The following is a 12,442-nucleotide window of genomic DNA, read 5'->3' on the forward strand; positions in this document are numbered from 1 at the left end:
GACAAACAAAGCACGACTGCCTCCATCATGGCTTGCTTGTTGGTAGAGTAGAAGCAAGAGTCCATAGGAGCAAATAAGCACATGGTTTGACACTGGACAATCAGAAGCATAAACCTCTGCAGTAGCATAGCTGATCGTTGCCAACTACGGCTTTCCTCATTCTTGTAGCTGCTGTGACCAGATAAGTGTCAGCTGTCTTTAGGGAACTCAGTGCAGAGTGGTTCTGTGGTTCTGCTCTAGACCTAACAACAATCCCATAAAGGAGCTTTGCTCAAGCGATAATAAGTGCTGGGGGATGACAGGAAGGCATTAGAAGAGAGTGCTATATGTTATGCAACTTTGCCCACACCTGCTGCCTTCAGATGTGACGACAGAATGCAGGCCTGTTTCCAATACTGAACATTGAGTCCGTTTTTGTACAGGGAACGGGAAAGGATCCTGCTGTTTTTAGGCCACGGCATATTTTGGGATGGATATGTTTTAAATCACCTTCTACTAGTCCAGCTTGCCCAGTATGGCCAATGGTGACCAGCATAATCTCTCCAGGGTTTCAGACAACATTCTTTCCTAGCCCTTTCTGGAGATTCCTGGAATAATAGTAAGTAGTGATCATAATAACACTGGGAGGGAGGAAGATCTGCAATAGCATCATCTTCCCACCACACGTTACTTTGAAAGAAAATTTGTTAAAAGCTTTTAATAAGGAATGGCACAAAGAATGCAGTAGTTTCCCTTCTAACTATACAAATATCAACACTACCCCACGTCTGTGATATTATCTGTGTATTTCTCCATCACTACTGGGGAAAAAAAGAACCCCACAATTAGGGGAATATGCGAATGACTATGACCTGGGATGGGGCTACGCAGTGCCAAAATCCTGTGACCTATGCACTGAAAAAAGGTCCACATTTTCAAAGCTATGGTTTTTCCAGTAGCGATGTATGGAAGTGAGAGCTGGACCATAAAGAAAGCTGACCGCTGAAGAATTGATGTTTTTGAATTGTGGTGCTGGAGGAGACTCTTGAGAGTCCCCTGGACGGCAAGGAGATCAAACCTATCCATTCTGAAGGAAATCAACCCTGAGTGCTCACTGGAAGGACAGATCCTGATGCTGAGGCTCAAGTACTTTGGCCATCTCATGAGAAGAAAAGACTCCCTGGAAAAGACCTTGATGCTGGGAAAGTATGAAGGCAAGAGGAGAAGGGGACGACCGAGGATGAGATGGTTGGACAGTGTCACTGAAGCAACCAACATGAATTTGACCCTACTCCGGGAGGCAGTGGAAGACAGGAGGGCCTGGCGTGTTCTGGTCCATGGGGTCACAAAGAGTCGGACATGACTTAACAACAACAACAATGCACTCAGAGCCTGTCCAACAATCATTCCACAATCGCATACACACTCAGTTCTTCTGGTGGTCCACGAAAGGGTCAGGACGAATTCAGGTTGCCTTCGAAAGTCGAACAAGACCAGGAGTGTTCAGCGAGGTCGCTAATTTAGGATTTGTATTGACATCGACTCTAATCTTAAACTGACATAGGAGATCAGTATCTCCTGTGTTTGTGATCAGACGTAAACAACACCAACTGGGACCCCGCAATCTAATACTGTACGTTGATGATTCGCCTTTTAGATCTGTCAAATCTAGGCACAAACCTGTGGAACCGTCAGAAATATAGATAAGGCTTGCGGAGGAATTGATTCTGCAATTTCGTGTAGTTTTGGATTTCAGACCCAAAAAGATCAGGTCTCTTAAGGACGTTTTTTAAAAAATTATATATAAGGAAAAAAAAACCCGTATTTGCACCTGCTCAGGCGTTCTCCGGGACAGTCAGGTCTGAGCGTTTAACTTGCGCGCAGCTGAACCCCAGGCTTTTTCTCGCTACCCAAAAGGTAGCGGAGGTGGAAGAGGGGTGTGTGTGTGTGTGTGTGTGGCAGGGGGGTGGGGGAGGCGGTTGGTTGGCTAACTGGTTGGCTGTTGCTCGACCAACCTTCTTCATTTCTTCACTTACTTTCTCCCCTGCAGCCTCGGCACACCAGGCGCCGCCTCGCCACAGCCTCAGCGGTGGTCACTTGGTGAAAGTTGCGCGGCGATCGCATTCGCGACGCTTCGCCTGGAATCCGGATGCGCTCGGAAGAGGCAGCAGGAGCCGCCGCCGCCTCTACAGCCGCCGCCACCACCATCACAGACCCAGGAGCAGCAGCTGCAGCGCCCAGGCTGGCGTTGGCAGACTCGCTCCGGGCTGGGACGCCGCCGCACAGGGGGCTGCTCCCGAGGGAGAAAGGGCGCCTTGATCCGGGTAATCGGAAAGCCCCACCACCACGTTGGCGAGCCGTCGTTTTGGGGCGCGCAGGGGGGGGGGTTGCTGTAGGGTCAGGCCGGCCCTCCTTCGGCCAGGCAGAATCGGGCGCGCGCGCGCGGCGGGGAATCGGTGGGGTTTTTTAGAGGGGAGGGCCGGCGTGGGGGCCATTTTAGCTCCGATCCCGAAAGCCCGTCCGCTCGATGCCAGCCGAAACGGGCAGATCCGAATCGGACCCTCCCCTCGGCTCCGTTTCCTCCTCCGGGCGAGTGAAGCGCGCGGGGGGGGGGCGCGGGAATCGGGGAGGGCGGGAGGATTCCCTTTTTCCCCTTCCAGGTCCACGCGTGGGTGCTGCGGGAAGGAGGATCGGGGGCGCCTGCTTCGGCCGAGCGGTGAACAAGCCGCTCCACTCCCTCGCAAGGAGACCATCATGGGGGAGCGCAGGGGCTGGCCCACCCGCGGCGATGGCGGGGCGGGGAGATTGGCTGCCGCTCCGCCGCCGCCGCCGCCGCCGGATGATTCAGGCGGCGGTTCGCTTTGCCCGCGCCCGCCCCTCGCCCCTGCTGCTGTTGCGGCTGTTGCTGCTGCTTCGCCTCGGCGATCCCCTCAGGCAGGGCTGAGCATGGAGGAGGCATCGGGTAATGCGGGCTCCTCGCCGCGCGGAGGGAGGGAGGGAGCGGGTGGGCTGGCTGCTCGGGAGGAGAGGGAGGGGGCGGCTGGCACGGGGGTATAAGGGGCCCCATGAGAGGGGGGCCAGTAGGGTGAGGGGGGCAAGAACCGCTTTTGGCAGCGAGTACTAGTCTCCTCTTTTTCCTTCTCTCTCTTTTTGCTCCCCCCCCCCCCCGTTGCCAAAGTACCCGCGATGGAGGCTCCGCAGCTCGACTTGCTGGAATCCCCCGAGGGGTGCCCCTCTCCTCTGGAGCTCAAGTCTGCCCCCAGTAAGAAGATGTGGGTCAAGCTCCGGGCACTGTGAGTAACCTCATTCGACCTGCTTCCCTACCGCTTCTCTTCCTCTCCCCCCCCCCCCCGCGTTACCTCTCTCATCACTTTCGGACCTTCCCTCCTGGGGATGATGCCTGCACCTTTTCAGTCCTTGCAGCCGGTGGTTGGAGAGGGTGACCTAGGCTGGACTGGAGGGCAGTCACCTTGGTGCCCATGTCTCTCTGTGTGCTGGTAGAGAATCCGCACCCGCTTAGTTACTAACATGGTTTGAACGTGGCTTGTGTTTTCTGGACTTTGGTCTCAAAGGATGGGTGCATCCAGTGCTTGTTTACCTCTGGTCGCTCCCATCCCTCTGGTTTGATCAAGCTTTTCAGTGCACCCGAGCAAGTTCGTGATGCTGGATTCCCTTGCATGTTGCTGGCATTGGGTACTGCTGGGTTTCACCACTGGGAGGCTAATTTCTCTCTCTTTTTTCTGCCGCAGCAATTAATAGCATTTGTTGAACCATCTCAAGCCGGTTGGGTACAGGGGCTGTCACCCCTCTCCCCCACTGAGGTCACTGGTGTTTGTTGCTCTGTCCGTGGAGTTAAGCTGGGACCATGTCTTTGGTAGGCGGAGTAAGGGATATATCCTGTGTATTTAAAACTTTGTTTATCCATAGGGTCTAGAGAACTGCAAAATATCTCCAGCTAGAGCTCATCTGTTTCATTGGTTGTCTGAGGTAGTGTTTGGTCTAAAGTATGGGAAGTAATGCTGATGAACAATAGAAACCTCTAAATCAAGAGAAATTAAATACAGGAAGGTAACTTACAACACCTACTGATTTTTATTGCTCTCATCCCCTGTTGTATTGTCTAGTTTGCAGTGGGTCTTCGGCTGGGCTCCTGTACACCAGCTGCTTCCTATCTTAAGAACAATTAGAACAATCAGAAATGCCCAGGACTGAACCCAGCACCTTCATCAAGCTGCATGTTATTCTACTGAGCTGCGTGATCTATGCAGGCTGTTGCTTAAATGATCCTGAAAAGTTCCTTACATCCTGCCTCTTCCATTCTGATCACACTGATGGAGTGCAGTGCTTAAGATGGTAAGCTGTGATTGAAGCAATCTTTGTTTCAATCCTTGCCTGTGCTTTAGGGGGTGACAGTCTGTGAAGAAGGAATGCCACATGCCCAGTGCTCAGACCACACCGGCTGTTTTTGCTGGCCTGACAACTTACTAGTCGGCCTTTCTCAAGCCTGTGTCTGCTGAGACTGTACTTATGTGGAGATGATGTTTCTGACCGGCCTTATGGAATCATAAGGACTGCAACATGCTGTTGGATAGGAAGCACTGCACTGTGCTTAGAAATGCAAAATGTGCTGTTATTTTTGCTACTAATAGCTGGAGATCAGCAGAAGTTCTGCATAGCTTATAGATTACTAGTGTACTGTAGCTGCACCCTTAAGCTCAGTTACTAGTGAGCAAACCCCGTTGACCTCCTTAAATCTTACTTCAAGAAGAACATTTGAACTTCACTATAAAGGAAATACTTGCCATTAGGGAATTCCTTTGTCCAAAAGCATCTTCTGTTGCCAAAAAGCTAACATTCAGGGCTAGAGAATCTTTGGTCCTCTGGCTCATTTGTTCTACAACTCCCAGAATTCCTTATCATTGCTCTTTCTGGCTGGAAATTTCTGAGAGTTGATGTCCAAAACATCTGGAGGAGGGAAGGTTTATCATTCCTCTAAGTACAGCCATCTGTAGTGTTGATATGATGCATTTTAGTGCAAAGTTCCAATGTTGTTGTTACATGCCGTCAAGTTGGACCTGACTTATAGAAATCCTAATAGGGCTCTCAAGGTAAGTGAGATATTTAAGGAGTGGTTTTACCAGTGCTACAGCCCTAGTGAGTTTCCATGATTGAGCAAGGATTTGAACACAGGCCTTCTGAGTTCTCATCCATTACGCTATCCACTCCACCATGCCAGGTATCCCTGCGAAGTCCCAATACCTGGCCACAGTCTTTGCATTTTATGCCCCTGCCAACAGAAGGCAAGTTTCTTTCTTCAGACTTCTGGAAAAACCTTTCCTTCCCTGCAAAGACAGAAGAATAATTTTCTTTTGGTTCATTTACTGATCCCATCTGTAGGCCTTGCACCAGAAACATATGCATCAATTAGCATGGAAGGGAAATTCAAGGCTATAGATATAGTGACAATGATAGAAAATCCACATGGCATTGAATTAGATCAAGTTTTAGCTTGAATCCTTACTACCCTTAGGAACAACAGTGATCCACTGTCTGATTAATTTGCTTGTGTCAGAAACAGAGAACTAATAATATGAAGGATCTTAAAGAATTATATACCACGGATGGGGAATATGTGGCCTCTGGAAGATGGTGGGCCACAGCTTCCATCAACTGTCGTCAGCTTAGCCAGTGGTGCAGGATGATAGGAGCTGAAGTCCAGCAATTCATCCTCCATTCCTGACAAAGAGTTCTGTGCATTAGATTCCTTGGAGGTGACCCGAAAGCTTCATAGCTTCATAAATGCATCATCACTCAGCTCAGTTAAGGTCTATGGAACAGTTGAAATAAAAAGGAGCTGTGTGGTCAATACAAAGTACAAATGCAAGAGTAGATGATACCTTTATAGACCACTTTAAAAAAAATCCTATACAATCTGCAGGGGTGATTTTTTTTTTAAAAAAAAGTCTATAAAGGTATCACCTGCTCTTGCATTCTCCTAATGCTGTTTCCCACTCTGAACCTCTAGAACGCTGCCTGCTCCATGGAAAGAGTGTGAGTGATTTTTTTTTTTGCTCATCCTAAAAGCCTGCCCGATAAACTTTAGGTTACTCACCACCAGTTACCCTGACTTACCTCCTAGGCTTGTTGTGATAATAAAACAGGTGGGAGAATGGGTGGTGAGGAGTCCTCCTGAGATCCTTGGAGAAAAGCACGGCTTGGAAAGAGAAATTGGCTGGAATATGACCTGGAAGGTGCAGCTACAGAGCTCATTTCCCTGCAAAGGCATCATCGCTCAGCTCAGTTAAGATCTACGGAACAGTTTTGGCTCAATGGGCCAGTTTCCGAATGTGCTCCGCAGTGATTGCTTTGAGAGCCATCCCGTGGCTGTAACATATTCTGCTTGGCGTTAGCATTTAATAAACTAAGCAGAATTTCCCCGCATAGCCACGAGAATATGAAGACTGCAAAGCTTTGTACAGGACGAGCATGTCCGTGTGTCAGCAGCTCAGCAAGGGTGCTGTTAATTAATTTAGAATGTTTAAGCAAACAAGCAATCAAGGAGCCCCTCTGGGAGCTGGTTTTTGTCTGTCCAGTGTGAAGGTGCTGTAAATTGCAGATGCTCTTTTCCAGTTCAGAAAGCTTCTCTGCTTTGATCCATGGAAGTGGTGTGATCTCATGCTGGGATGCAAACATGGGTGATAATGGATAAGCTTGGGATCGGTATATAGCTTGGTGATGGGCACTTGCTTAGCATGTACAAGGTCTGGAGTTCCATTCCTGGTGTTTTTAACAGATAGGTAGCAGATGATGTGGGAAGGCTGTCTTCCTGAAACTCTGGATTAGCAGCTGCTAGTCAGAGTTATGAGTCTTGGGCTACCATCTATGATTCTTAATTTTAGGTTTTTAGATGTTGCTGGACTGCACCTTCCATCGTCTCCACCAACATGGACAGGGACTAGGGATGATGGGGCCTGTAGTTTAGCTTCCTCTGCTAACTTGAAGGATTGACCAGCATTGTGTGCTGTTATAAACCAGTTTCCTTCGTTCTTATGAATCAAACCCTACACGCATAATCTGAGTGTCCTTCTCTAGAAAGAACACAGCTCTGTATTATAGAGTTGTATTGTATTCCCTGTTCAACCCCAGGTATGTCCAGCCAAAAGGTTTGTGGTAGCTTGGCCATGGAGGACTTTGCCTTTGTCCCCAGAGAGCTATTGCTGGTCCGTGTTGATATTCTTAGGTTGACTTAATCGACTACCAGTTTGATTCAGGGTAAGTTAGCTTCCTGTGTTCAGTGAGAGCTCACAATTATCTTAGCATGCCTTCCTAGGAGTAAAATCAGATTATAAGCCACCCTGATCCTTGTGGTAGAGTGGGAGCAATTAGCGGTGAGTCCAATTAATTTATTGTCACTTTGATTCAACGGCACGTCCTTGATTTTCAAATGACCTTGGTGAACGAAGTAGCTCCTGCCCCTTCTTTATAGCTGGGGAACTGAGGCTGAGAGGAAGTAAGGTAGCCGGTAGTTGCCCAAATTCTTCTTCACACACACTGGCACAACCTTCCCCAAACCCATGGGCTAGATCCTAACACTTGTAAATCCACAGCCAATATGGCCCACTGCACTTCTGTTTTCAGGTGTGTTCCTGAAGAACTAAAGAGTGCCAGATGTATGTGCAATACCAGGATGCTGCAGTTTATTATGGATAGTCAGTGGGTGCAGATGTGCTGTTTTCAAAGGGGATGGAATGTTTTCTGTGGACCAAGGTTTCGATGAGGTGGCACATGTGTCTGGGCAGTAGGGTTTCAGTATCTTATAGTTAATGGCTCTTCCCAAAGAAGGAGAAGAAGGGTTGGAGGGAGTGCTACACTCAAATCACCCTACGTGGTTTTATGTGTACAAGGAATTTGTGTGTGTTTGTGTGTATGTAAAATCTTTGTTTACTTCTCTCCGCACTGTACATATTTTTATAATCCACTATCTTATCGCTCTCCCTTGTTTGTTCTCCCCCACAATTAAATATTTGCCAAAATGTTAGCTTCTCTTGATAGGGGGTGCTGATACAATCTCTAGTTTACTTCTGATTACTTTTGCTGCCCTCTTTTCAGCTTTGTGATGTCCTATGGATATATAATCTTATCAGCCAAATAACCTTCTTTGATGTTGAGACCCAATTTAAATGTGAAGCAACCCACTGATCCAGTGCTTATCTCTACAAATTCCCCATGGGACCTCCATCTGTGTGCATGTTTCTTTGCACACTGCATGCACTAGTTCATATGTGTGAAGGATTAGCATGCAGGAAGTGCACCTGTCTGAGTCACTGATTGCTGATGTTTTGACAATACGCATGTGCGAGAATGAAGGACATGTATCTGCATCTAGATGAGACAAGAGGTATGCAAAATGTTTGCTAAGGTCATACTATATCAGTAGCATAATACTGGTTCTCATTCTGTTCTGTTTAAAGAATTCTCTTATAGTTTCTCAAAATTTCACTCCCATTTGCTCACTCCCATAGTCTCTACTCCCATCACCTGGATCTTGCTTATTGGCTGTAAAGGGAACAGTGCTTCCATTTCATGTGTCTCCTTTTGGGTGGAGGTTCGTGGATCCCATGGAAAAAGCCTGTGGGAGATGGCAGGACATCACTGCCCCCAGTGCTTGTACTTGCAGTCATTTGCTGATCATTTCTGTTATTGTAAGTGCTACTTTGTCCATGCTTCTCTTTGCCTCTAGGCCACCCACGACCTCTAGAACTTTTCTCACTTTGAAGTTAGCTCACCTTTAATGAATTAATTTAAACACGTTGATTTAACGAAGTTGCTTGCTAATTAAAATGTCATGGGGATGGAATTCTAACAGTGAGTGGAGTTGAGGACAAAAGATCAGGTCAAAGCAAGGTAATCAGTGCCAGATATACTTCTTACCATTCATGACATTTTCCTGAGGAACAGACAAAGTGCAATTCAAATCTATGCATGGCTATTGAGGAAGAAAGCTACTGCAATGGCAACTCAGGCATCAAAGCATAGTTCACGTGTATGTGGCTTCAAAGCTCAGTTCAGCTCTAGTTAGCAAACATCAAGTGCTGGGAAAGTGATATAATTAAAAAAAACTAGAGAAAATGCCATGTTGCCATGTTGATCCCAACTTAGTGTGAGACTTTCCAGGGTTTTTCTAGGAATCGAGTACTCCAAAGTTGTTTGCCAGTCCCTTCTTTAAGAGGCCACCTTGGATGGCACAGTTTTTCCAAAGCCACACAGGCTGGGTCTTCTCCTGGGAGGTGCAGTGGAGAATCAAACTGACCCTAGCTCTGCAGCTGTTTGCCCAACTCATGGAGCTATCCAGCAATCTCATCTGTGGCTGAAGTCTCTTGAAATCATGGCATAGTTCAAAAACCAACGTCCTGTGCATGGGTTTCAGTGAGAGCTGGATAACTTTGGCAAATCTGTGGGCCAAATGTTTTGCTCCTACTGTGGGCCACACCAGGACTAGAAAATAGACCAAAGGCGCAGAGCTCCAGAAGTGACTGATACCCACTTCTAATTTTGAGGATTTTTTGGGGGGGTTGGATGGAGGGGAGTTGGAGGAGACTGTGGGGATGTAGCTTTGGCACTTTCCTATTTGCTTTAAACACACACACACAGACTAGCCTTTTCCAGAGGAACAGTGAAGCTGTATAGCCGAGTCTGGTTGTTTTTGGGATGACATCATTGTCATACTGAGGAAAAGGGGGGGGGAATTGGCATTTAAAACAAAATGGCGTCATGGCTGCCAGAGATGTTGGCAGCGGAGGGTTTCTTCTGAAGTATGATGCCTGTCTCAGCAGTGGGCATCTGAACTTGTGCTTGTGTGACGGGCAGCCTGGCAATGTTGCAGGAAAAGGCACATTTTGTAGAGGATAAACTGCTCTCTCTTCCCACCCCTTCCCTAATCCTTTACAGTTCAGCCCTAATTGGCAAACGTTTTTATGTAGCTCTCTGTTGGGGGGAAAAGCTCAAAAGAGATTTTTTTAAAAAATGTCTATCTATATCTAAGGTTACTTTTTATAACCATCAGGCTAGCTGTGTTGTCTGAAACCAGGAGACCCAGTGGTTTTCATCAAGGTTAAATTAAAACACCATCCCATGGTTAGTGAGGGTGGGTGTCTGAATGTGTGCATTAAATGTGCTTCCTAAGTTTTTGGTGTCCTCAGTGTCCCCCCTTCCCTCTCCCCCCCTCCCGATTTCTTATGGCTCCTTGGCTCATCTTCCCACTTTGCTGTTTAATCCTATTGAGGAAATCATTTAATCCATGGGATTTTGTCAGTGTTAATGTTGCGATGCTATATCCTTTGTGATGTTAGAAGGATACTCTGAAGATTGCACAGATATACTGATGGCGTCAAGGCAATCTAGCTGCCTAAAGGGGGCCATATTCAAACTGAGTATTGAAAGCGGAGGGGATCCAGTTTATCCCAGACTCTGCCCCCATTCCCAACCCCTGTAGCTCCTTTTCTCTTGTCGTCTTCATCTAGTTCTTTTGAATAGAGATCAGATGTGGGGCACCTTTTGCCGGTGGTTGTTGGTGTCCATTTTGATGGATGGAATGGAGGACACGGCAGCCAGTGTTTGGTAAAGCCAGAGACAAAAATATTTATGCACGTGGACATACACAGTCTCCCATCTTATTTATCATAGGCCGTGGTTTCTAGACCTTTTACCAAGTTGGTCACATTCCTCAAGACACATTCCAGGTTGTTTGTGTCCTCCTTAAACCGTGATGCCCCGACCTGGACACAGTATTCCAAGTGTCACCTGACCAAAGCAGCATAATGGGCTACTATTACTTCCTTTGATTTCAACACTGTGGTTAAAAAACTCTTGTGCAACTCTGTGGTCATAAATATAGATGACATCATCAGCCTTCAGCAGTAGTCTTTAATCTAAAGTTTTGTATCCACTCACTTCAGTTTCTGACACTCCCTAGTGATTTGTTTCAACCTGTGGAAGCCCTTGGGAGCCTTAGGGTGGAGGTGTTTATTATCTGAAAATCACTGCAGGTGCTCCTGGTGGTGATTTTCCAAAACTTCTCCGTCCACCCCTATCCTGAAGTTCCCAAGGATTTTCTCAGGTCAAAGGAGATCCACATCCCTATGTAGTACTGAGTCCTGGGGGAAGGGGGATTAGAGATTACAAATTAAAGACAAACATCCTGTACTGATACATCATCCACATTTATGATTGTGCAGCTCCACCAATAGGATTTGAGCCTATATATCTGTTGATGAAGCCTAATTTTGCATTCCCTTTTTTTCCTGCTGTATTTCACTTTTGACCTATATATAGCCTGTGGTCTACTACAACCCTTTGTTCCATTTCACATGTACTACTGCTGCCAAAGCAGCTGTCACCCGTCCTGTATTTGTGCTCCTTATTTTCCTGCCTGAATGTAGAACTTCATATTTTTGCCAACTGAAACTCATTTTGCATGCTTGTCCATCTTAAATCCTGATTTTATCATCCAAAGTATTAGCTAACCTTCCTGCTTTGGTGTCATCTGCAGTTTTGACAGGCATGCACTCTGTGCCCTTATCTGAGTAATTTATAAAAATATTGACCAACACTGGGCCCAGGGCCAGGATCCTGCAGCACTCCAGGATGATGAGGAACAACTCACGAGCACTTTGTTGGTATGGCCTGTCAAACAGTTACATATCCACCTAAAGGCAGCCTCATCTAGCCTATGTTTTAACAGTTTGGCTGCAAGGATATTGTGAAGGACCTTGGTCAAAGCCTTGCTGAAATTAAGTTGCATTACATCTGCAACTGTCCCCCTCGTCTACCATCCTTGTGACTCTGTTGAGAGAGAGAGAGAGAAGACTTTCATGACTTATTTTTGAGAAACCTATCTGTTTCTTAATAATCATCATTTTCTTTTCTTGATGCTCACAGGGTGATTGTTTAACAATCTGTTCTAGAACATTTCCTTTCCTGGTATTTGTGTTAAGTTGGCTGATTTGTGGTTGCCCTGTTTTTTTGAAGATAAGTATGCTATCTGCCCACCACCGGTCTTTCAGGACTTCCCTTATTCTCCAAGCACTCTCAATGGTTATAGATAGAGTCTGCGACCATATGTGCAGGTTCCCTTATGTGGGATTTCTGGTCTTGTATGAAAATCATAGAAAGGGTCTAGGAAATTATCTAGCCCTTCCATCCAACTCAATACAGGAGGTGGAGATGAGAGACATTAGCAGAAAAGTGTCGGCAGAAGGAAAACGGTTGTTTAACTTGCCTGCTGCCTTCTTTTCCCCTGCTAATCCTTTCTCTGCCCAACTGCTGCTATGAAAATCCTCTCCTCTCTGTTGGGCTCTAAGGACTGAAGAAGCCAACTGTGGCAAAAACTGATGGTGGCGGTAGATTGTCAGGGATCAGGTGGCTGTATCTCTTGCGGCAGTGCTTCCCATTACCTGCATTTAGG

The 12,442-nt window shown here is 46.8% G+C and overlaps 1 protein-coding gene across 2 annotated transcripts in view; it reads left to right on the top strand.

Annotated features, from left to right (window-relative positions):
- The first annotated feature begins 2,002 nt into the window (after positions 1–2,002).
- PDE1B (phosphodiesterase 1B) overlaps positions 2,003–12,442 on the top strand; it is a 141,796-nt gene continuing 131,356 nt past the window's right edge. The window contains exons 1-2 of one of the 2 annotated variants that reach the window (XM_072991242.2): positions 2,003–2,303; positions 3,158–3,272. In XM_072991242.2, the coding sequence (XP_072847343.2) occupies positions 2,129–2,303; positions 3,158–3,272 (290 nt within the window). In that variant the 5' untranslated portion in view covers positions 2,003–2,128. Of the gene's footprint in view, positions 2,304–2,663; positions 2,942–3,157; positions 3,273–12,442 lie in introns of those variants that run through there. The other variant, XM_072991241.2, reaches the window with a different exon arrangement.

This window comes from Pogona vitticeps, chromosome 2 (genome assembly GCF_051106095.1).
Source record: "Pogona vitticeps strain Pit_001003342236 chromosome 2, PviZW2.1, whole genome shotgun sequence".
In the NCBI taxonomy this organism is placed as follows: Eukaryota; Metazoa; Chordata; class Lepidosauria; order Squamata; family Agamidae; genus Pogona; species Pogona vitticeps.